General features: G+C 39.3%; 2 protein-coding genes across 2 annotated transcripts; one reads left to right on the top strand and one right to left on the bottom strand.

Annotated features, from left to right (window-relative positions):
* Positions 1–72: 72 nt before the first annotated feature.
* On the bottom strand, positions 73–5,212 carry LOC119769645. Its single transcript, XM_038262914.1, has 4 exons — positions 5,121–5,212; positions 4,947–5,050; positions 4,585–4,866; positions 73–155 (listed from the first exon to the last, which is right to left on the bottom strand). Exons 1-4 carry the CDS (start codon positions 5,210–5,212, stop codon positions 73–75), a joined length of 561 nt encoding a protein of 186 aa, XP_038118842.1.
* Positions 5,213–11,602: 6,390 nt separating this feature from the next.
* LOC6034769 (doublesex- and mab-3-related transcription factor A2) lies at positions 11,603–22,988 on the top strand. The gene is made up of 4 exons (XM_038249156.1): positions 11,603–11,980; positions 22,180–22,420; positions 22,483–22,691; positions 22,751–22,988. Exons 1-4 carry the CDS (start codon positions 11,666–11,668, stop codon positions 22,916–22,918), a joined length of 933 nt encoding a protein of 310 aa, XP_038105084.1. The 5' UTR covers positions 11,603–11,665; the 3' UTR covers positions 22,919–22,988.
* The last annotated feature ends 2,407 nt before the right edge of the window (positions 22,989–25,395 follow it).

Raw genomic sequence — 25,395 nt, forward strand, 5'->3', positions numbered from 1 at the left:
CGTAGAACGGCAGTACAGTCGGGTGAAAAGTAAAGTGAGGAAGCATGAAATTGATTAGAATCATCTTGTAGCTCACAGCATCTCACAGGTCGAGCCACTACCGTGAGATGGCATGAACCGTTGAACCGTTGCTTGCTTGCCTTGCCCCAAACTCGCTGTGGTGGAGTTAGACCTCCTATTAGTAGGAAAATATTTACTTATTTATCTTTGTTAATTGATTTTGTGTCACTTTCTGTTTTCACAAGCGAAATATATGTTTTTCTTTGGGAAAGATCACCCAGCAGTCGGTATATACTTATTTTCGTGACAGTGATGCAATGTATTCTGTGAGTTGCTGTGGACAGGATGTTTTGTTTCACGCATCTATTGGAGTTGAATGGGTGATCCAGTTGAGTTAAAAAAAAATACACACATGTTATAAGAAAAATCCGTTATGTATAATATAAGTTTGAAAATACATCTTGTTGAATTCCAGTAACTGTTTTCAACAATATTCAATAAATAAAAATATATTCGATTATAATTTAGGTATTTTGTGTTAAACAGTGAGATAAAAAAGCTTCGATTTTCTCAACTGAAATAGCAATATTTTGACTCCAACTGTATATATTATGTTTAATTATCTTGTAGATCCATTTGTTTGGCCGTACATGTGTAACAAAACAAGCAACAGCAAAGTAACTTTGAAAAATGTTAGTCTTTCATCTTTTTTTCTTTTCGGTGATAACTAGACACTGTTTCCATCATCGAACGGTGGGAATCGATTTGGACTGTTTACATTAGGTGGCGTCTCGGTAATCGTGTTTGGATTGTCTGACCTGTTTATTCATGCGCCACTAGATAGAGCAGATTCGGAAATTGAACGAAAAATGCCGCCACATTGACGACCAAAGCCCCAGTGTCACGGTGCTGGAATTGTAAATGAATCAATTATGACCACACCGTGGTTAATCTTGCACAGCTTTCGTTAGTTCTTTGCCAAAAAATGATAATAATATTTTTCAAAATAATTATCATATTGGTTCACTCCAAGCGACTCATAATCAAAAATATCCACGGACCACCAAAGATGACATCGATACTTTGTTTTCATAGCGCGGCTTTTGACACATTCTGTACACATTTCGCTCATGAACGCATTAGCCACAGAAGGAGCACATGTTGTTCTGCTTCCGACGCAACATTGAAAACCCTAACCTGACTGGTTGGTTTCTTTGCGCCGCAAAGTGCCCAAGTAAATAGAATCAGTGTGTAAATCGGTACAGTTCATAAATATCATGTTACAGATTTATCCTGCCGACACCATGCTGATGAGTCCTGGATTTTATCGAAAGTTAATATTGGCACTGACACACAATGTACAATGTGATACACATGAAAGTAAACAAGATATATCAATATTTATGAAATGCAATCAATCAGTCATTTAGTGCATGATGGGTAAAAGGATGCATGTTTGATACCAGATAAATTTTAATATCTCAGGTGAACATTACTGTTTTATAAATTCATGGAGTAGCACCCAGTCACGAAATATTCTAGCAGAGCTGGTTCTGTCCGAATCCTGCTAGAACGGTGGAACATTTCTGCTAGAAAGCTCTAAATTTTTGAAATTAAATATGTCTTTATTGAACTTTCTTATAATAATTACATTTCATTTACATTCTAAGTGGTATGGCTACATGCTCTTCATCTTTGTTATATTTTTCGTTTTCTTATTAACTGTTCACATTCATTTATTTACTTCAAATTGTTTTACATTTTTGCATTGATTCGAATACATTTGGGTAAAAAAGAAAAAAAAAACATTGTAACAACTAATCCTAACTTAAAACTAAAAAAGTAAATTCATTGAAATATTCAAAATCATTAAAACGAGTAAAATGTTCAGAAGTTCTTGTGGTGAAAACAGGTCACTGCTGCCTTCATCCGTTGATGCTGGTTGGTTTTCCCTCGGTTGCTGACTGAAGCCTGGAGGTGTTGTATTCTCTGCAACTTTTTGCCGCTGATTCAACGGCAATGGCTGCAGATTTGGAACCACTCGAACAGATCCCGCTCCAGGTGACACCAAAGCAGGAAAATCCACGTCCGTGAAAGAAGGTGTTTTGCGACGATTTGGTTGGTGCCTCGTCGTCGCTTGCTGCCGAATTTTTACAAACTCAGCTCGTTTTGGGCAGCTTCGATTCTTGGTCGAATGGTCGCCGCCGCAATTGAAGCATTTGGCTTCAATGTTCTCGTTGATTATGTTGCAAGCTTGAGTTTTGTGCTCACCTCCGCAGGTTGCACAACGACTCTTGATGAAACAGTTCCTTCCACCATGCCCAAACTGCAAACAGTTCGAACACTGTGTCACGTCACGGTGCACTGGACGATAACGTTCCCAAGTCACGATGATGTTGAAAATTGCCCGAACTGCTTTCAGCTCAGAACTCGTTGTCGATCCTTTCTCGAGATGAACCAGGTACAGTTGATCACGATACTTGATGTCCTTGTTGTGTCTCGTCATCTTGAAGACTTCGATCACGTTCAACTTAAGAGTTTTGAGCTCTTCTTTCAGCACACTCACATCCATGTCGTACAGGCCACGGAGGACCTGTTTCATGGGGCGTTTACCTGGATCGTCATGGCTGTAGTATTCAATCTTTGTGTTGTTCAGGAAATCCCGAACGTAGTTGTAATCCTTTCTGCTAGGTAGCAGAATTTTGAGTCCATCAGCACACAAGCAAATGGAAGCTCGTAAAGCACCAGATTTGATAAACCCGGTCAGCCACTTTCGCATCGAGTCCGATGACGATGTTTTCACAAAAATGGGTGGCAACTTTTCCCGTCGTTCAAATTCTTCCTTCTCGCTCACGTCCACAGGGAGGGTAGCGAACTGGTTTCCAGACAATTTTTGAGCGTCCTTGCTCAAACTGCCTGGCTTTGCAGGTAGCTCTTCGGCATTCTTTAGCTTCTTCAAATCTGCCGATCCTGCTGGTGAGGACCGCCTCTTTTTCTTGCCGTGAGGCATTTTTTGCACTTTTTAGCACTTTTTTGGTTTGTGAGGGACGCACGTCTGACTCGCTTCTCTGCTGATCGCAGACAGAAAGCTCTAAAAATATCCAGCTCTCTACACCCAAAACTGGCAGCGCTAGTCCGAGAGAATTATGGTCTCGAGTCGAGAGAATAGTGGTACCATTCACGGACGCAGAGAACACAGCTCGAGATGGGCGATAGAACTATTCTCTCGAGGTTCATTTGCAAAAAAAGTTCATCCGTCAAACAAAAAACCAAAAGTGTCGACAACGGGAATCGAACCAGAGACCTTTGACAAACCAATCCAATGACTTAGCTGCCTCGGCCACCACAGCTTGGTGACCATGGAGAAGTCAGAAGTTGATGTATGACACTTGTTGGAGATTTATTGATTCAACTAACGAATGAACTCATTTGTTATGATGGTGTGAGTTGGTACCATTATTCTATCGATTTTGGCACTGAGCCCTCAATAAATTTTGAGAGAACGATTATCTCGATTCTGAATTTTGGGTGTAAGAATTCTGCTAGAATCCTGTTAGAACGTCGTGACTGGGCAACAGCAAAACCATTATCTAAGCGCCTTTAAAATTAGATAGGGGAGAGTGGGGAGACTTGATCCCCTTTTTTTGTATCGCACATAACTCTGTCAATTTCTCACAAAACTATGAACTTATTGCATGAATTGAAAGCTTAAACATTCAACTATGTTTGGCTGATAAGGGTACTTCATCAGATAAACTCTTCGAATCATGCCAAGCGTTTTAAAAAAATATTTTAAACCGGCATATTCAAAATGTTGGGTTTTTTTTGAATTAAATATACTTTATTGAATCTTTCTTATAATTATTACATTTGGTTTACATAATAAGTGGTCAGCTGTGGCTCTTTAGCTTCAGTTTGCTTTTCTTGATTTAAACACTGTTAATTTTCATAACTTTAAAAGTATATGATTTATCATTTTTGTAACACTAAAATGTTGGGGGTAATTTGATCCCCCTTTCAACATTTTGAAGAAATCGTAAGCAAAATGTTTCTTATTCATCCAAACTTTTAATTTTCTATAAGTAAAACAATTTAACATTAAACCTGTACGTTTGTAACTAATGGTGGGCTACCCCAGCATCAGTGAGACCCCCCTCTTTGCCTCAGGGTCGGCATGTTAATCCGGAATCGGAAAGGGAAACACTCGATTGGACCAACGGACAAAACAAACCCACTTTATTCCGGAAACTCGTGTTTTATTCAGCAGACTCAAGCTGCGCGTTCTTCGTTCCTCGATCCCCCACTTCCTTACTATCTAATCCTACCTCACACGTCTTTCTTCCTTCTTCTTTGGGCCCTTTCCGGAACTGCTGTTTCCGCTTTCTCTCCACTCTCAGCTCGCGTTCCTGGAACAACGGCTACACGCCTCCACCGACCTCCGGGACTCGGTCAACCGGGGCGGGACACGTCTTTCTCTCACGTTCAGCGACCACTATGGGCGGTCAGATACTGTTCTCGTACTCGACCCTCTTCTGCGCCACCTGCCTCGACGCTCCCGAGTATGGTGACGGACTCTGGGACTACGGCGGTCGAATCCACCGGTCTGCCTGGTTTCCGGCGTCGGTTGGTATAACGGCTGGCGAGGCTGGCGTCTTATCTCGCGACGGTTGGTCCACAGACCAAAATGGCGGCGTCGCGAGGGCGGTTCCCACACCGGAACGGTGTCGCGGGCGATCCTCGTGCGTGAGCGATCGTGCTCGGCGGTATGATGTACCGCGCGGGGAATACCGCGGGTGTCGGGTGGCTTACGGCGGACGAATGCGTCTGTGCCGGCCTGTACGCGAAGCGTACGAACACCGAGGGGTTCTGTGGGCACAATGGGACGGAAATTAGCGATGGCGGAGGGAGGTTGGACGGCGATAGATCGGGGAAGCAACGGTATTTACCTGGATGTCCACAAATCAACGCAGGCTCCTCCTGCTTGCGTCCGGATCTCCAGATCGTCGGACGGCTTTTCTCCGGGATGGCGTCTACCGGATCTTCCACTTCACTTATAAAATTTCACTACTTCGTGACGGTGATTTTCACGGATATCGACCGTCCTCTTCAAGATACCAGGCAAAGTCACCGTTGCAATGGCGGGGTTTTCCCAGCGATCCTCAACCTCCCCCTTCTGGACTCCTTCGTCCCATCGTCCCATCGTCCTGGTCATCGCCGCTACCCAAGGCGGGCGTTTACGATGATCTCGTGCGCTCCTAGCGGTGACTAGCGCAACTAGCGGTGCAGCGTTGGTAGCGTCCGTAGGGGCTGGACAGCTACGCTAGTAGGTCGTTCTGCCCGCAAGCCTTCTCAAGTGCTCCCTCCGTAACGTGCCGCGGAACAAATGATCGCACTAATCTTGGGATGCAAATACCATAGGTTACACGTTTGTGTTCAAAATATAACAAGTTTAGCATGTAAAATATGTAACCGTTGGTCACAATTCTTGACGAAGGAAAGTTTCACTTCAGTATTTTTATTACCATTTCACTACACTTGACAGTGGGATGGGGCAAATCTTTCAGTGTATGCGAGGCTGAAGCCGACCAATTTCCCGGTGGGGTGTCCTGACAGCGCAGCTGTTGACACATTGGGAATTGGTTGGAAAATGGACTCGGGAAAACCAAAAAGAAAGCTCGATCTGGGGAAGATCGGCCTCTTGTATTCAGGCTTCCGAGCGGACTGGTCGCGCTCCAAGTGGCGGTAGTCAAGCGCCCCCACAACGGCGGAACCCAGAGGTTCCGCGAGTGCGAGTCCGTTTCGGATTGGTCTGCCGGGGTTGCGTGAATCCCATGTAGGTAGCTTCCCACGTCTAAACGTAGTAGGACCGTCGTCTGGCGCCTCCCCGCGCCATCAACGCCAAGGACGACAGCTCTCAGGCCGCTGGCCTTAATCGTTAGGGAGAGTCCCCTCTCGGCAGCCCGAATCAGTGAACTCTGGGGCTGCCGATTCGCCAACGAGGGAAGAAGCCTGCCCGACGAAGCCAGAAACGCCCGCTGTGCGTCCATCCGACCCGGCACGAAGTCCGGAGACCACTGTACCGGCCACGAAGGCCGCAGAACCGCTGCACCCGGCGCCGAAGACCGGACAACCGCAGCGCAGAACAACAAGCTACCGTCAGCCAGCAGAACAAGCCCCCCCCCACGAGAGGAACAGTTCCAGCCGCGGAGTGTGAGCGAAGGAGCTCCTCCGGCGGCGACCAACCGGCACGAGAACCAGCTGAGCTGCGCGGTAAGTGCCCCAAACCACCTACACTTCACACAACCCACACCCACACCATACAAATCACCCAATAAAGTGCTGAAGTGGAATCGATATCGTATTTTTTTCTGTGTGATGAAAGTCTCCCTTGAATCTGCCTAGTAGTAATGCCGACCCTGAGTGATGAGTAGTCAGTACTCAGTAGCCTTGGTCTACAACTACTTGGGAAACGGTCTCAGCCCTGAAAAGGACTTGAGCTAGCCTAAAACCCCTTGATACTGAAGGACAAATAGTTTCAAATATTGAAAAATTTAAAATTTTCTTTTTTAGACCAAAATTGAGCATGTTTACAAAAGCTGGTAATTTTTGTTTACAAAACTAATGCCGACCCTCAGTGATGAGTAGTTAGTAGCTTTGGTCTACGACTACTTGGGAAACGGTCCCAGCCCTGAAAAGGACTTAAGCTAGCCTAAAACCCCTTGATACTGAAGGACAAATAGTTTCAAATATTGAAAAATTTGAAATTTTCTTTTTTAGACCAAAATTGAGCATGTTTACAAAAGCTGGTAATTTTTGTTTACAAAACTTTTGAAAAATGGTTCAAACTGCAGTAAGTTATGTACAACTATGTTAAAGGAAACTATGTACGAAAACCCAGCCCAATTATTTAATCTTGAGGCTGATTCCAGTGACTGTAAAAATGCAGGGATCAAGTCTCCCTAAACGCATTTTTTTCAACAATTGATTGTAAAAATAGAATGACGATAAATTTAACGTCAAATGCGTAACGGTTTTGGAGTTGATATGTTTATCAAACAATTCATGTATAAAAAATATTGTTTTGAATAATTTTTGAGTGTTTTCTATACTTATCAAAACAAAGAAAAGAGATCTCTTGGAAGTTTTTTGCAGCACTTCTTAGAAAAATGTTTTTTTAACTTTTTTCTTTGTTTTCTACAATGAGTTTTAGTCAATTTCGCACAACTTTCTAGAACAAAGCTAATTGTTTTACCCACATGCTGACGAGGGGGATCAAGTCTCCCCACTCTCCCCTACAGTCCAGACTCGATTATTCGAAGGCCTCGGAAAATTTTCACCTCGGATAATCAAAACTTTGTTTAACACCCATCAACAAAATTTTGGGCAGGCTCAGCTCGCGGAGAAGCATGAAGTTTGGGGTCCCCAGAAACGCGTGCACAATTTTTCAAAAATATTTAGACAGGACCGAATGGTTTTTCTTAAAATAAATGCATCAGAAGAAAAATGAACAATTTTGCAACATTTCTTGTAAAATTTAATCATAACCATAGAATATAGAATTGAAATAATTGTTGCTAAATTTTCATAAAAAAAAACATAAATAGATTGAAATTACAGTATGTAGGTATTAATAGTTCGATTATCCGAAGGTTTGTAGGGACTTTTCACAATTTTTTAAATTCGATTTTTTCGAATTTGAATTCCAATTTTCCAAAAAATATTTAGACAGGGCCGAATGGTTTTTCTCCAAAGTTTGCATGGAGAGTTAGTTGTTGTTGTTGTTGTTGATTTTATTGGGGGAACTTTAACCCTATGGGTCATTCGCTCCCGTTGATCAAAATTAAATAAAATTTGTTATTCTAGGCCTAAAAAAACACGATTGTGTTTTGTGGTGATGCTCGGTCCGTTGTGCTCGATGTCCGTATTGATCTCCGTAGAAGTTGCCGAGTGAGGTAATCGCCGCTTGTTGTCGTAGCTGCACCTCCAACGCTGGGCCTGCTGGGCCGTCTCCTTGCTTCTTCCCAGGGTAATTTTTGTTTACAAAACTTTTGAAAAATGGTTCAAACTGCAGTAAGTTATGTACAACTATGTTAAAGGAAACTATGTACGAAAACCCAGCCCAATTATTTAATCTTGAGGCTGATTCCAGTGACTGTAAAAATGCAGGGATCAAGTCTCCCTAAACGCATTTTTTTCAACAATTGATTGTAAAAATAGTATGACGATAAATTTAACGTCAAATGCGTAACGGTTTTGGAGTTGATATGTTTATCAAACAATTCATGTATAAAAAATATTGTTTTGAATAATTTTTGAGTGTTTTCTATACTTATCAAAACAAAGAAAAGAGATCTCTTGGAAGTTTTTTGCAGCACTTCTTAGAAAAATGTTTTTAACTTTTTCTTTGTTTTCTACAATGAGTTTTAGTCAATTTCGCACAACTTTCTAGAACAAAGCTAATTGTTTTACCCACATGCTGACGAGGGGGATCAAGTCTCCCCACTCTCCCCTACAGTCCAGACTCGATTATTCGAAGGCCTCGGAAAATTTTCACCTCGGATAATCAAAACTTTGTTTAACACCCATCAACAAAATTTTGGGCAGGCTCAGCTCGCGGAGAAGCATGAAGTTTGGGGTCCCCAGAAACGCGTGCACAATTTTTCAAAAATATTTAGACAGGACCGAATGGTTTTTCTTAAAATAAATGCATCAGAAGAAAAATGAACAATTTTGCAACATTTCTTGTAAAATTTAATCATAACCATAGAATATAGAATTGAAATAATTGTTGCTAAATTTTCATAAAAAAAAACATAAATAGATTGAAATTACAGTATGTAGGTATTAATAGTTCGATTATCCGAAGGTTTGTAGGGACTTTTCACAATTTTTTAAATTCGATTTTTTCGAATTTGAATTCCAATTTTCCAAAAAATATTTAGACAGGGCCGAATGGTTTTTCTCCAAAGTTTGCATGGAGAGTTAGTTGTTGTTGTTGTTGTTGATTTTATTGGGGGAACTTTAACCCTATGGGTCATTCGCTCCCGTTGATCAAAATTAAATAAAATTTGTTATTCTAGGCCTAAAAAAACACGATTGTGTTTTGTGGTGATGCTCGGTCCGTTGTGCTCGATGTCCGTATTGATCTCCGTAGAAGTTGCCGAGTGAGGTAATCGCCGCTTGTTGTCGTAGCTGCACCTCCAACGCTGGGCCTGCTGGGCCGTCTCCTTGCTTCTTCCCAGGGAACAGGGGGTTAAACCCCCTTTTTGCGTCCTATGGAGAGTTAGTGCTGTTCGCTACTCCCACATATTGCATGCAAATGTGCAAAGTTCAAAGCTAATTACCTGCGTCATGTTTTTAAATATCACGCGTAGCAAAATTTTGAGTTGTGAATCTAGTACCCAAACTGTAGACTAACTAATTATTAACTAACATTGTTTTATGCAGCTGCTTTTAAGTGCAGACTTTTCATGCAATTGAAAAAAACTACCTACACCTACAGCTCAGCCCTGATTTTCTTACTTTTTTGTGAGCTTTTAGGTCTAGATGTACAAATGATATTCAATGCAATAATAAAAAATACGTTCGAACTATTTCATTTCAACTTTAGCAACATTTTCATTATTTTTGGCACTGTTTTAATTTCAAGAATTTACGGTAAATTTTGAAGAAATAATAAAGTACTTTATAAAACATCATGGACGAGAAATTAAACAATTTGACGCCTTTTATGACTCATCATTAAATACAGTAACATTGAATACCATATGCCGTATGCAAAAACAGCATGCTTACAAACATTGCATGGCAAATTTGCCGCACACGTAAGGTTATGTGTTAAGTTTTCCCGAAAAACAAATTGAATTTACCATGGGTTCTGTGAAACAAAGTACAGTCCAGACTCGATTATCCGAAGTTATGATTATCCGAAGTTCGATTATCCGAAGGTTTGTGTGAGATTTCGCATAATCGAATCACGATCAAAACTTTTGTTGTATCGTATGAGGTTCATTTGCCCTAGCTAATAAAAAAAATGGTACACTCAAAGTTAAAGTACTATTTGGTTAGAGTAATGACCTCTCGCGCTACAACTACAACAAATCGTGTTCATTCGTTCATTAAAACAGTTTATCCCATTTAGTGGCTTATAGAGGAGAAAATCGTGACGTCAGAAATGAACTCAAATCACTCAAAGTTCATTTTGTGAGTGACTTTAACATTTTGGCCTAGTTTGACAGCTACCTCGTTCCCAGGTTTCCTGTGAGATAGAAAAGGAGGCGAATACTTTATGAAAATCATACCTGTCAAAATTCTTAGCCTCAAAATTTTGTCGCGAGTTGCTTTTCTCCTCTATACAAACCAATGACCCATCGGGTTCGAGTCTTGATATTGACACTTTTTTTAAGGGTGAACTTTTTTGAAAATGAACCCACGAGTAAAGTACTCTCGGTAATTTCGAGATTTGTCCTCTCCGTCCGTTCACAGTGCCATTTTACCACCGAACCATGTTCTGGGTGTAGTGTTGTCTTATCAATGTGATAGAAAAGAGAATTGAATTTCAGTGATATTGTATAGATACTTGCACTAAATATTAAATTATAATCAAGCAATATAAATCAAAAAGAGTCTCAGATAAAAATCTGCTATATTTCTTTTCTCAACGCATGCGCTTGTTTTGATAGGTCCTAGCAGGCAAAATTTTACGTAGGAGTGGTAAAATTTTACGTACATTATGTAAAATTTTATATACTTGCTCGCAACATATGATTTCTTTCACGCAAGATGTTGCGCATGATACCTAAATGCTGGCGCAATCTTTTTTTTCCTAATTAATTTTAATTAACTAATCTTTTTATTAAGTTTTCTCAAAACAGCAAACTTATCACAATTTTTATTTTGATTTATTTATTGCTACAAGTGGTTAATTTTGAATAAAATCAAACAATTATGAAAAAAACACGATTACGCCAGCATTTAGGAGTCATGCGTACCATCTTGCGTGCAAGTTTTGTTTTGTTGCGTGCAAGTAAATAAAATTTCACATTATGTACGTAAAATTTTACCACTCCTACGTAGAATTTTACCAAATTACGCCGTTATGTACAAAGACGACGGCAGCAGGCATTTGCGATAATGTCGTATGGTAATATAAGTCAGCGTTATCAATAATTTTGGCAAATCAATTCGCTCTGTTGTTAGAAAGTGTTGTTTAGCACCACCAAAAAATGAGTCAGGTGACACAAAATTTATTAACAAATATGAAATTTGAAAAAAAATCATGATGATTCGTTAATATATAAAATGGTTTAAATATATATATTTTATTGAATACATTATTAGTCAGTAGATACTAGATGACGAACCATTAACGTACATAAAACCCTCAGTATTATGTGTAGTCGGCATAAATATATATTTACAGCAACTATAGAAGAAATGGAAACATGAGCAACAGAATACAGATGTCAATATTGGTACAATCCGAGGCGAAATCGATATTTATTTTAGGGATGCTGGGAAATGGATTCACCGACCAGAAGCGCTCACTGCCGCAAGTAGAGTGGATTTGTCTTGGACAGATTTCTTATTTAGTTGGAAAAAATTGCTCAACGACAAAGGAGGTCGGTCGGAGCTCGATAGTTCGCGATAGATGCTGTAGTGGAAAATGTTGTCTGTTAGTAGCTTTCTCAAGTGTTCCGGAAACAGTGAAAGGAAGGATATTGACTGCAGCAGCGATACATGCGACGGAACTTCCAGTACCGCCGGTAGTGCTTCCAGGACCAATGTAGTGAGTTCAAGTTGTGCCGGAAAGACAAGCAATAGTGTACTGCAGACATCAAGAATTCCAAAATGTGCGCGCTGTCGGAACCATGGAGTGATATCCGGACTTCGAGGTCATAAGAAGCACTGTACTTATCGCAACTGTCGGTGCCCTAAATGTGAGCTGATCTTATCGCGTCAAAAAATAATGGCTGCACAGGTTGGTTCTGGCTCATGCATTTAGTTATAAATTTAGAAACTCTCTGGGGAAATTGACCAACACAACGAAAAAATGTAGGAGAGAGTGGAGAGACTCGATCCATAGCTTGCATCTCGTCAGAGGGTGGTTGAAAAAAATAGCTTTGTTCAAAAAAAGTTGAGTGAAGTTGACTCAAATTCAAACTTTGGATTGAGCTTCACACATTTTTCTAAAAAGTGCTGCGTTTTTATTTGTTTTTATAAGTATGGAAAACAATTCAAATTTATTCAAACCATTACTTTTTATACATGGATTGTTTGATAAACATATCCACTAAAAAACCATAACGTCGGTCCCGGCCTTGGTTGTTGTTAGGCCGTTAAGTCATTCCAGGTGTAGGAGTCGTCTCCATGCCATAAGTACAAACAACACACCAAACCAAGCCTGCTTCAGTGGAATCGCTGGCGGCGGTTGGACTCGTAATCCAAAGGTCGTCAGTTCGAACCCTGAAGTGGAAGGTTCCTTGGAGTATAAAGAGGCTTGGGTGCTATCCCCATTCAAGCCTTCGGACTCCTTGGTTCGAGCAGGAACTTGCAATATAGACCACGAAAGACCTGGGGGTCGTTAATGTGGATGGTTTGATTTTTTTTTAAAGGGGGATCATTTTGAATATGCGTGTTAAGAAATACTTTCTTATAATAATTAGATTTCATTTACAATCTATGTGGTATGGCTAAATGCTCTTCATTTTTGTTATATTTTTCGTGGTATAATTTACTGTTCACATTCATTTATTTACTTCAAATTGTTTTACATTTTTGCATTGAATCGAATACATTTGGGTAAAAAAGAACTTAAAACCAAAAAAAGGTAAATCATTGAAGTATTCAAAATCATTTGAACGAGTAAACTACGAACTGTATTTTAAGATAAATCCAAGCGTTCTTACTTGTTCCTGGTGAGTTTTGCAACCACGCAGTGTTGTTGTCATCTCGATGAAAATGTTCAAAAGTTCTTGTGGTGAAAACAGGTCACTACTGCCTTCACCCGTTGATGTTGGTTGGTTTTCCCTCGTTTGCTGACTGAAGCCTGGAGGTGTTGTATTCTCTGCAACCCTTTGCCGCTGTTTCAACGGCAATGGCTGCAGATTTGGAACCACTCGAACAGATCCTGCTCCTGGTGACGCCAAAGCAGGAAAATCCACGTCCGTGAATGCTGGTGGTGTTTTGCAACGATTTGGTTGCTGCCTCGTCGTCGCTTACTGCCGAATTTTTACAAACTCAGCACGTTTTGGGCAGCTTCTATTCTTGGTAGAATGATCGCCGCCGCAATTGAAGCATTTCGCTTCGATGTTCTCGTTGATTGTTTCTTAAGCTTGAGTTTTGTGCTCACCTCCGTAGGTTGCACAACGATTCTTGATGAAACAGTTCCTTCAACCATGCCCAAACTGCAAACAGTTTGAACATTGCGTCACGTCCCGGTGCACTGGACGATAACGTTCCCAAGTCACGATGATGTTGAAAATTGCCCAAACTGCCTTCAGATCAGACGGCGTTGTCGATCCTTTCTCGAGATGAACCAGGTACAGTTCTGGAGTTTTTTTTTAAAAGGTCCAATAAACCAAATTTTCAGTTTTTGCTTTTTGGGTGTTTTCATTAACCATGACTCAAGGCGGTTCCAAAAACACCCAAAAAGAAAAAAACTGGAAATTTGGTTTATTGGACCTTTTCAAAAAAACTCCAGAGTTGATCACGATACTTGATGTCCTTGTTGTGTCTCGTCATCTTGAAGACTTCGATCACGTCCAACTTAAGAGTTTTGAGTTCTTCTTTCAGCACACTCACATCCATGTCGTACAGGCCTCGGAGGACCTGTTTCATGGGGCGTTTACCTGGATCGTCATGGTTGTAGTATTCAATCTTTGTGTTGTTCAGGAAATCCCGAACGTAGTTGTAATCCTTTCTGGTAGGTAGCAGAATTTTGAGTCCATCAGCACACAAGCGAATGGAAGCTCGTAAAGCACCAGATTTGATAAACCCGGTCAACCACTTTCGCACCGAATCCGATGACGATGTTTTCACAAAAATGGGTGGCAACTTTTCCCGTCGTTCAAATTCTTCCTTCTCGCTCACGTCCAAAGGGAGGGTAGCGAACTGGTTTCCAGACGAATTTTGAGCGTCCTTGCTCAAACTGCCTGGCTTTGCAGGTAGCGCTTCGGCATTCTTTAGCTTCTTCAAATCTGCCGATCCTGCTGGTGAGGACCGCCTCTTTTTCTTGCCGTGAGGCATTTGTTGCACTTTTTAAGCACTTTTCAGGAGCTAATATCCAGGAGTACCTCACTGATTGGTGTTCCACAAAGGAATGCTAGTGTAGGGTGTAATGTTGTATGATGAGGAATTAAGTTAAAAAGTAAAGGTTCGTTCAGGAACTGTGACCAACGGTTACAAGATGGCCGATATAATTATGCCCTCGAGCTCATTAGAAAAAATAACCCTTTAAAAAAACCCAAAGGTGTCAACTACAAGAATCGATCCAAGAACCTTTAACAGAACATCTCTATGACTTAACTGCTGTGGGGTCTCGGCGCACGGAGGCAGCTCGATAGCTGCCGGTCATCCTCCCAACCGCCCTCTGACCTGGTGTCCGTTGCCGATCCTCCGCCGGTCGCTCCGGATCGTCTCCCGGCGCCTCTCGAACCACTCGCGTCACTCTCCTCGACCAGACTGACTTTCTCACTCATCTCCATTCTCGCGCCTACCGTCGTTCCTCTCACACTGTCACACTTGTTGTGCCAAAGGGCGGAACACTCGGAAAGCGTTAGACCCTACAACTGCCTCGGCCACCACAGCTTGATGACTAGGGTATTTTAACCATTAGTGGACCCCCTAGTAGAGCCGAAGCACATTTTTCACAAATTTTCAATATTTTAAGCACTTTTTCATAACCCTTTGTACAAAACAATGAAAACTGAAGTCTTTTGAACAATTTTGACTATTTGTTTCATCAGTTATTTGTTTTTGAGCAGAAAAATAGCCAACTGAAAAAAAATCCTGTTGTGGACCCCCTTTTCCTACAGTGGACCCGGGTCCATAATCCGATTGTGGACCCGGGTCCACTATAGGCAAACTGTAATTTTTATACCAAATTTAACCGATATTTGATGTTTTGATGCATGGTGTAGGTCTAATGATAGATATAATGAATAAAAGATGGATTTTGCTCACTTTTCATTATAAACAAATATGTTTTGTTAACAAATTTGGCTTTAAACAACAAAAAACCATGTCTGCACCATGTAAACACATTTATTTCCGAAAAAGATCAGAGAAAACGTCTCAAAAACCACTGTAAACATAAAAATAATTTAAAAAAACTAATCTTGATGCAAATTTTTCCATATTAATTACATAAATGGTTGACCGAAACTAAACAATAGAATTGTTTATAGTTGCTGATAAAACCACGCATGTTTATTGGAAAAAAATGTTTTGTTATTGATTTATTATTATAAAATATCATTTCAAACTGCAATTATGGTGCTTCAGTTAAGTACAATTAACTATAGTTTTGATTATTTATAAATTTTTACGGCTTCAGCATTCTTGGTAATTTTAACATGAAAACAGCTATACAGCAATTCCATTTGAAAAGAGCCTAAACCAAAAAAAAAGTTCTCCGATCGGGCTCAAAATTTTTCTGGGGGTTCCTTGGCCAAAATAATTAGACCCGTATTTTTTTGTTTGGCCATTAGGGTGGCCTACATCGTGCTAGGGTGGTTCAAAAAATGGCAATTTTCGTCATTTTTCGCAAAAACCACTTTTTTCTAAAAATCATATCTCCGCGCCATTTCATCCGATTTTAGCTGTCTTAGACGCAAAAGAAAGGTGATGAGTTTGGCTATTTGGGAAAAATAGTAAAAAGTTCCAAAAATCTAGCTTAACTATTGAAAAAGTCGTATGAAAACTTAAAATGGCGTTTTGACCGTGTCTGGACCAAAGAGCCTATGTCTGAAAATATTTTTATCGGATTCCTCGGAAAATTTCACATAACATATCAAAAAATTGGCGATGTCGAACCGTACGTTTTGGAGATACGATTTTTTGAAAATAAAAACTGCGTTTTTCGACGCGCCACGCGCAAAAACGGGAAAATGACGAAATCGGCAAAAAATCAACTTTTTTCACTAAAACTGCGATAACTTTAAAATTTCAGCGATGACCTATACATGTCTGGGTACCAAAATTTTCGTAATTGAGAGACGCAACTTTTGGTACCATAACATCCCAAACCTTTCTTTTGCGTCTAAGACAGCTAAAATCGGATGAAATGGCGCGGAGATATGATTTTTAGAAAAAAGTGGTTTTTGCGAAAAATGACGAAAATTGCCATTTTTTGAACCACCCTAGCACGATGTAGGCCACCCTAATGGCCAAACAAAAAAATACGGGTCTAATTATTTTGGCCAAGGAACCCCCAGAAAAATTTTGAGCCCGATCGGAGAACTTTTTTTTTGGTTTAGGCTCTTTTCAAATGGAATTGCTGTATATTTATACTCATAATTGAAAAAAATATGCGTTTAGGTTGATAACAACAAGCATTTATTGTATGTTTTTGATAAACTTTTGCTTGAATACACAGTTTTCATCATTTTTGAAGGTTTAATTAACAGGGGTCCACTTTTGGAAAAGTTTGGATTTTCGTTGTCCTATATTGGACCCCCATAATTTTTGCTAGAAAATTACATTTCTTCGCTTTATTTTAGTAAAGATCCTCAAACTTACATTACTTCGACTTGCTGAAGTTAAATAATCAGTCAAAAAATGATTGGATGGTTAATTCAATCATAAAATATAAATGCAGTTTTGTTGTGAAAATGCTAGTGACCATGACTGATTTCAGATGTCGAACTCAAAACACTTATTTTGGTGAAAAGGACAATTCAATGTCAGTCAACATTGTTCTAAATGATGCTGAACATGCCAAATAAAAGATTTGTAGACAACAATACGCTTGAAATTGTGATTTTATTGAATTTTCCATTAAAAACCCTTCAGAGGGTCCACTATAGGAAAGGGGTCCACTAATGGATAACGTACCGTAACCTGGGGTGAATCGGGACTACAGTCTGAATAGGGACAGCAGTTTCTAGAGCACTTAAAGGTTTTAAATTTAGAAATGGATGTGCACATTTTGTTGGCCTGATCCTGTTCTAACCGAAACCAACCAGAAAAATCACAATATTGTACTCCATCATGGTTTAAACTACTGTCCCAATTCGCCCCATGTGTTCCGATTGACCCCAGTTTACGGTACCCTAGATTGTGGTCAGAAGTCGATGTATTGCACTTGTTTTGTTTTGATAGTGTGATGAAAATTCGGTTTGCCAACTGTGATGAAAATTATCCCGCAGCACTCTAGTGCGAAGTTGACATTTCTCAGTCCTGCAAACCAGTGTGATAAAAAAAAATCTAGTCCTAGCACGATTGACACAAAACTCTAGAAATTGCTGCAAGGCGCAATAAATATTCTTAGTTTTTATTCCGGGGTGACTTTAATAGTCATAGTTTTTCTTGTTAAAATCATATTTAAAATGTTCAAACTTTACTTGTACGTTAAATGTACCATCACAAAAGTAGCTGATATAGTTTTTAAGAAAAAAAATATCAATTTTTATATTTAGTTAACTAAGTTTATAAGCTTTTAAACAAAATACATAAGAATTTTAGGTAAAATTGTTAAAAAGTCGGAATTTTGCCTGAAATTTGTTGAAACTAGTTTTGTTTATAATATAATCGATTTTTATTGCACTTTCTAATGAATTCGAAGCACGAATCACAAGTTTTCACATTTTACATGAAATTAGCCCAACTGAAATGTCCTAAAATTTGGAGATTTTTTTAATTGAATTTCAAAAACGCATATTATTTATTATTTACAAACTTATTTAACCTTCTCCTAGTGGAAAATTGTCCAAAGAATCCAAAAAAGCATTCCGTTTTCCGATTCAAAATCTTGTTTATTGAGAAAGTCATAAAAATTTAAGAAGTTTAAAATAATGAATTTCATCATCATTTTCTTAACTATAGTTAACTAACTTTTTAAACTTAACAAAATTTGATGAAAAGTTCTTCTTGAGGTACTTTGAACACTTCTCTCCCATGGTAAGTATGTTTCTAAAACATTCCTTACGTATTTCAATTGTAATCTTCATTTTGCGGAAAAATCGCAAACCTATCAAAATCACCTCGTTTTACTACAAAATATAATTTTAAAGCTGATTTTATTTTTTTGTTGGTACTTTTTGCGAAATTGACAACATGTTCCTCAGATAATTTTACATAAGAATCTTTTATCATCCTGTTATAATCTGAATAGACCTCAAGATTACGAATTTATAAGCTTCAGGTTGCAAAATTTACGTGCGTGCCATGAATTTTCACCAGCAAACGTGCAAACACGGAATGTTATCCTGATTGTGCCAGTAAACTTTGTTCACATTTTCGCACGAAACGCATTGTCTCATTACTGTGGCAGTTTTTTCCCTGATTTTTATTCCGTAAAATCATCATCAAATCATGCATGCTGCTAATTGAGCTAATTATTACGCAAATGGGTTAGAATCAGTGCTGTCAAACTTTCAAATGAACGACGTTTAACTTAAGGGGTTACATACATATAGAAAATCACAAAATTACAGAAAATTTATTACAGAAAATTTATTTAATTAATTTATTTAAATGATGGTTTTCAATCCCTCCTGAAAGTTTCATGAAGATATTTTATGATTAAAGTAAGTTACAGACGATTTAAGCTGAAAATTTTGCCATGCGCAAAGTAAATTGTCAAGCTTTGCTAAAGTTTTTCTCTGAACGCCGAGTTGATTTACGAGTGCCACGATATCTCGAGATGGGTTAGACCAAATTGGCTGAAATTTGGGGTTCAGTCTCGCAAGACATATCTCGTGTGCATGACGAAACCCGAAACAAAAAATCAAAAACTTTAGATTTTTTATCAAAAAATCAAATTATTCGCTCTACAGCATTGCCTTGGCGTTCTCGATTGTGAGATTCCTACTCGAAACTAGTTGTCCGAAGGCTTGATTGTTGAGCAAATGCAAACCTCTTTTTACACCTTAGCTTCCATCCACCCCGGGATTCGAACTGACGACATTTGGATTGTTAGTCCAACTGCCTACCAGCGACTCCACCGAGACAGGACCTAGGGAGACGACTCCTGCACCTGGACTGAGCTAACGACCTTTTTAGGTTAGTCCGGGGCCAACATTTGCTTCCCGTCCGACGGAAGGTGTGATCAGACAAATCTCGTCTCGAAAAATGCCATCAGGTCCTTCTGGGATCAAACCCAGGCCGACTGGGTTAGAGGCAACCACGCTTACCCCTACACCACAAGTCCCGGGCATCACCCCCCTTAGATTTTTTATATGAAAAACATAAAAATATTTTTTATCTTTTAAAAAAATATAATTTTTGAAAATCGGCCTTCGTCACGCACACGGGCCGGTTTAATGAGTCTTCACCATTATTTTGATCCGATTTGATCAATGCATTGTTGAGATATCGTGGCACCCGTTTTTTTTAATGCTAACTTCATATAGCTGTATCTCGGCAATGATACAACCAAATGTCTTCAAATTTATTTTGTTAATAGTTGAAAATGTATATTTTAATGTCCTGAAAACAGATTTAAATAAGTTGAAGTTTGTGCACAAAGCAACCTCTGACATTATCGTTAAACGTTTAGCGCAAACGAAGGCATTTGAATGAACACCTTTGATTAACGAGTTAAAACATAACGAGGTCCTGCTAGTATTCAAAGAGTAATCAAAAGATTTATGATCTACTGCGATCGGTTTTCGGCACCACACGGAAGATTTATCTCTTTGGGTTCGATCAAAACTCATTGATCACCAACAGTAGACTACTCCGGTCTGTCATGACCATATCTTGGTTCCCAATTGTCCGTTCTTGGTGTCATAAACATAAGAATAAACTTGTTTGGACTTGGGAACCAAAGTGGAGATGAAAGTGACCAGCAATTAGCAAGGGCTTAAATTAAGTTTAAAATCCGGCCATTTCAGTCCTTTTGGTACACATGGATCCCCAAAAAACCATGCCACATCTATTTGAGAAGTTTTGAAGCTGATTGAAGCGCAGGATTTAGTTTGGTGTAGAATCGATGTCACCAAACTGTGGTGGCCGAGGCATTGGGTTAGTATGTCAAAGGTCTCTGGTTCGATTTCCGTAGTCGACACTTTTGGTTTTTTGTTTGACGGATGAACTTTTTCTTGCAAATGAACCTCGAGAGAATATTTTTTTCGCCCATCTCAAGCTGTGTTATCTGTGTCCGTGCATGGAACCACTATTCTCTCGACTCGAGGCCATTGTTCTCTCGGACGTTGCTGCCCCGTTTTGGGTGTATATTGAAAGAATCCATGTACGTAAAATCAAACCAATTAATTAAGCTTGAGGCTGATTCTAGTGACTATAACAATGTAGTGATCAAGTCTACCTAAACACACTTTTTTAAACAGTTGATTGTAAAAATAGTATGACGATAAATTTAATGTCAAAAGTGTAAGGGATTCGTAGTTGATAAGTTTATCAAACAATTCATGTAAAAACAATAAAACAAAGCAAACAGATCTCGTGGAGGTTTTTTGCAGCACTTTCGAAAATGTGTGTAACTCATTTCAAACATTTCAAACATTTTTTATTTTATTTTTTCTTTGTTTTCTACAATGAGTTTGAGTCTTTTGTATCACCACGTACGCCCGGTGACCGATGTCGTACGTGAGAGACAATTAACATTTAACAAATTAAAAGCAAGGACAAAATAAGACTCAATGTCCAACAAATAAAATAACGCGTTATTTTGTAAGTAATTAAACACGGAATGGCTTTATTGAATCCATTTGACAACCTTCGCTTACGGGAACCACCTTTCAACAACGTTGACTCGCTTGGCGGTTTTGGTGGTGATGGCAAGAGCAGCTCCAGTTTCGTCCGGATGCGGCGTCCAAAAATGGCTTCAGATGGTGCTGGATGCCGTTAGTTGTACAGAACTCCAGGAACTCAGCTGACTTGACCAGCAGTTCTGGCAGTGACCTGTTTTCACCACAAGAACTTCTAAGCATTTTCATCGAGATGACAGCAACTCTGCGTGGGTGCAAAACTCGACAGGAACAAGAACCCTTGAAGCGTTCATCTTAAAATACAGTTCGTAGTTTACTCGTTCTAATGATGTTAAATATTTCAATGAATTTACTTTTTTTAGTTTTAAGTTAGGATTAGTTGTTAAATACCCAAATTTATTCGATTCAATGCAAAAAAGTAAAACAATTTGAAGTAAACAAATGAATGTGAACAGTTAATAATAATACGAAAACACAATAAAGATGAAGAGCATTTAGCCATCCCACTTATAATGTAAATTAAATGTAATTATTATAAGAAAGTTCAATAAAGACATATTTAATTTCAAAAATTTCAAAACGTGTAAGAATCTCGATATTGAACCAAACATGGGACGATGCGCTTGTTCGTTTTCTAGGAAAAAATGCATCGCGTGGAAGGCAAATTCTGCATCTGCGAGCTTAAAAAATCGTTATTTCAAGAGATTTCAATTTGCCCAACATTCAAAAAATGGATCCCAAACTGTGTCATTTTTTGAGACGAGATTTGTCTGAATGTTGGCCCCGGTCTAACCTAGAGGTTTGGTCGTTAGCTGAGTCCAGGTGTACGCGTCGTCTTCCTGGGTCCTGTCTTGGTGGAGTCGCTGGTAGGCAGTTGGACTAACAATCCAAAGGTCGTCAGTTCGAATTTCGGAGTGGAAGGAAGAAGCTTAGGTGTAAAAAGAGGTTTGCAATTTCCTCAACAATCAAGACGTCGGATACCTAGTTTCGAGCAATCGAGAACGCCAAGGCAATGCTGTAGAGCAGCGATTCTCAACGGGGGTACCGGGCCTACTTGATTTACATAGCAGGGGGTACCAGCGTACAAGAAGGTTGAGAATGGCTGCTGTAGAGCGAATAATTTGTTTTTATTTTTATTTTAAATTTTGCTTATTTTATTTAGACATTATTTTCTTATTTTATCTTGACAAGAGCAGAGGGATAAAAACATTTAAAAAATTCTGTACTAATTTGATGAGCTTTTCTCATCATTCAATATTCAATTTTCATTGTTCTTCCGATGTTTCAGGTGGCACTTAAAAGACAGCAAGCTGTGGAAGATGCTATAGCACTTCGTTTAGCTTCAACAGAAATGGGAACCCAACTTGAAGCGCTGCCACCTGGGAAAATATACGGCATGACTGTCACTGAACCTTGCTCTTCGCCAAAGCTGAACTCATCTTCCCCAATGGATATTACTTCCTCAACGTCACCGGATGCTACACAGGAGAAGGATCCTATCGATAACTCTCCAAACGGTAAAACATCTAGTAAGTTTTCAGCCACGTAAAAAAAAAAATGTGTTTAAATTAAACCAACTTAAATATTTCAGATCTACCCAACAGTGTCCCAGTATCTCAAAATGCCCTGGATATGCTCTCTCAACTTTTTCCCCATCGGAAAAGGTCTGTTCTTGAACTAATTTTAAAGCGATGCGACTCTGACCTGTTAAGGGCAATTGAACAGTGCAGCAAAAGCCCACCTACAAGTGCATTCAAACCACCAACATCTACTCACAGCTCTCTAATCTCTCACCATCCGGTTTGTAACAATTTAGATATTTATGCAAGCATTTTAAATTTAACTACTTTCTGTTTTAGATACCACTCACATCATCAAGTCCACCAAGCTACACATCATTGATCGCTTATCCAAAATGGTTGCTTCCAACTATGTCTATTCCGATTCCCATGGGGCATATTGCCCCAAATCTAGCCCCACGATGTACCCTTCCGAATTGTGTCATGTGCTTACATCATCCGGTATAGGCAGATTTTGATGCAAAAGAAACTTATGTTAAAATGTTATCGCAAAATAAATGTTAAGTATCTCAATGTTCTAAACCAAGCATGGGATTATTGTTTATCTTTTGTAAAAAAAATATGACATTTGTTCTGTTTGATATTTAAAAAGTCCAAAACACATTCTCCAGCGAGAAAAACGACACATTTGTCCGATAGGTCGTACATTTTAAATATTTATTCGTTTGTGATAGGTTGGATTCATGGTTGTATTTGTATGTAACCAAAAAGATTCGAAATTTCGCTAATTATCACTATTGGAAAATTGGACGTAGAATCGATTAGCGTAGTCCATTTCCCAAATTAAAAATTGTGTTCAGTGTAGGTATTAATCTTCTTATTGAAAAGTGCCAGCGACAAAATTGGGCGAAAAGTTCATCGCCCGGAGATCGCGAGTTGGCGCGAGCGAATGAACACCGCGAAAAAAGATTCGGAGGTGCATTGGGGTTAAATGATTATTTCGTCATTCGGTTTAATTGGAAAATAATTATTTTTCGTAAATATCGCTACTTTTATGCGACGTAATTCATTTTTACAGTAAATTAGGCATTTTGCCTTCCTCACTGAGATAAGGCTATAATCCTGCTCTAAAAATGAACTTCGTATAAAAACGTCGTAGATCCACCTTCATGTATACATATCGACTCAGAATCGAAAACTGAACAAATGTCTGTGTGTCTGTGTGTATGTATGTGTGTGTGTGTATGTGTGTGTGTATGTATGTATGTGACCAACAAACTAGCTCATGTTTCTCGGCACTGGCTGAACCGATTTGACCCGAACTTGTTGCATTCGACTTGGTTTAGGGTCCCATAGATCGAGTTTTATACAGATTGAAGTTTCGATAAGTAGTTCAAAAGTTATGTATAAAAATGTGTTTTCACATATATTTGGATCTCACTTAAATGTATGTAAACTAAGTCCGGGTCCATTATCCGACCCATCGTTGGTTAGGTTATCAAAAGACCTTTCCAACGAGTCCAAAACATTGAAGATCTGGCAACCCTGTCTCGAGATATGGCCACTTAAGTGATATTGATATACTTTTTTGAAGCCGGATCTCACTTAAATGTATGTAAACTATGTCCGGGTCCATCATCCGATCCATCGTTGGTTAGATTATCAAAAGACCTTTCCAACGAGTCTAAAACATTGAAGATCTGGCAACCCTGTCTCGAGATATGGCCCCTTAAGTGATATTGATGTACTTTTTTGAAGCCGGATCTCACTTAAATGTATGTAAGCTATGTCCGGATCCACAATCCGACCCATTGTTGGTTAGGTTATCAAAAGACCTTTCCAACGAGTCTAAAACATTGAAGATCTGGCAACCCTGTCTCGAGATATGGCCACTTAAGTGATATTGATGTACTTTTTGAAGCCGGATCTTACTTAAATGTATGTAAACTATGTACGGATCCACCATCCGACCCATTGTTGGTTAGGTTATCAAAATACCTTTCCAACGAGTGTAAAACATTGAAGATCTGGCAACCCTGTCTCGGGATATGGCCACTTAAGTGATATTGATGTAATTTCTTGAAGCCGGATCTCACTTAAATGTATGTAAACTATGTCCGGGTCCATCATCCGACCTATTGTTGGTTAGGTTATCAAAAGACCTTTCCAACGAGTCTAAAACATTGACGATCTGGCAACCCTGTCTCGAGATATGGCCACTTAAGTGATATCGATGTACTTTTTGAAGCCGGATCTTACTTAAATGTATGTAAACTATGTGCGGATCCACCATCCGACCCATTGTTGGTTAGGTTATCAAAAGACCTTTCCAACGAGCCCAAAACATTGAAGATCTGATAACCCTGTCTCGAGATATGGCCACTTAAGTGATATCGATGTACTTTTTGGAAGCCGGATCTAAAAAATAGATGAAACTTGTGTACAGCCATTGTTGTGAGAAAGGCTCCAACCACATAGGTGGATTAAGTTAGTTTTTACATCAAATTTGCCTCGAGGCCTCGTGGCGCGGTGGTTAGCGGCTTCGGCTACCGATCCCTAAGTTGCTATGGGGCGAGGGTTCGATTCCCGCCTTATCCTCCTGGCCTTCTATCGGATGGGGAAGTAAAACGTCGGTCCATTTGCGTAAAAGAGGTTGTGAGTGACTCACCACACATAACCTTCGGACGCCTAGAAATGAGCAGAAACTTGCAACAGAGCCCACAAAAGACCCGGGAGTCGTTAAAGTGGATTGCTTTGCTTTTTTTTACAAGAAATACCATGAAGTTTTTTTTAGATAAAAAAGGAAGGAATTTTCTTTAGATTTTTTTAAAAACTGAATCCAAAAGAGTATCTTAAAGGAAGGCCGCAACTGCAAGATCTGAAGGTTGTTAACGATTGTGCAGAAAGAGATGTTTCCTGAAACGAAAAATTTACAGGTAAACTGACAAAAAATGATAAACAGTTGCAATATTTGTTGCAGGTGG

The sequence above is a fragment of the Culex quinquefasciatus genome, chromosome 1 (assembly GCF_015732765.1).
Source record: "Culex quinquefasciatus strain JHB chromosome 1, VPISU_Cqui_1.0_pri_paternal, whole genome shotgun sequence".
Taxonomy (NCBI): Eukaryota; Metazoa; Arthropoda; class Insecta; order Diptera; family Culicidae; genus Culex; species Culex quinquefasciatus.

Bases quoted from the DNA above. Each gene is read 5' to 3' on its own strand.
- LOC119769645 (XM_038262914.1), bottom strand. From the start codon at position 5,212: ATGACCAGGACGATGGGACGATGGGACGAAGGAGTCCAGAAGGGGGAG. The intron at 5,051-5,120 runs GCCTGGTATCTT...AAATTTTATAAG, and splicing joins GCCATTGCAACGGTGACTTT to TGAAGTGGAAGATCCGGTAG. The intron at 4,867-4,946 runs GTAAATACCGTT...TTGTGCCCACAG, and splicing joins GTTGATTTGTGGACATCCAG to AACCCCTCGGTGTTCGTACG.
- LOC6034769 (XM_038249156.1), top strand. From the start codon at position 11,666: ATGTTGTCTGTTAGTAGCTTTCTCAAGTGTTCCGGAAACAGTGAAAGG. The intron at 11,981-22,179 runs GTTGGTTCTGGC...CCGATGTTTCAG, and splicing joins AAAAAATAATGGCTGCACAG to GTGGCACTTAAAAGACAGCA. The intron at 22,421-22,482 runs GTAAGTTTTCAG...TAAATATTTCAG, and splicing joins TCCAAACGGTAAAACATCTA to ATCTACCCAACAGTGTCCCA.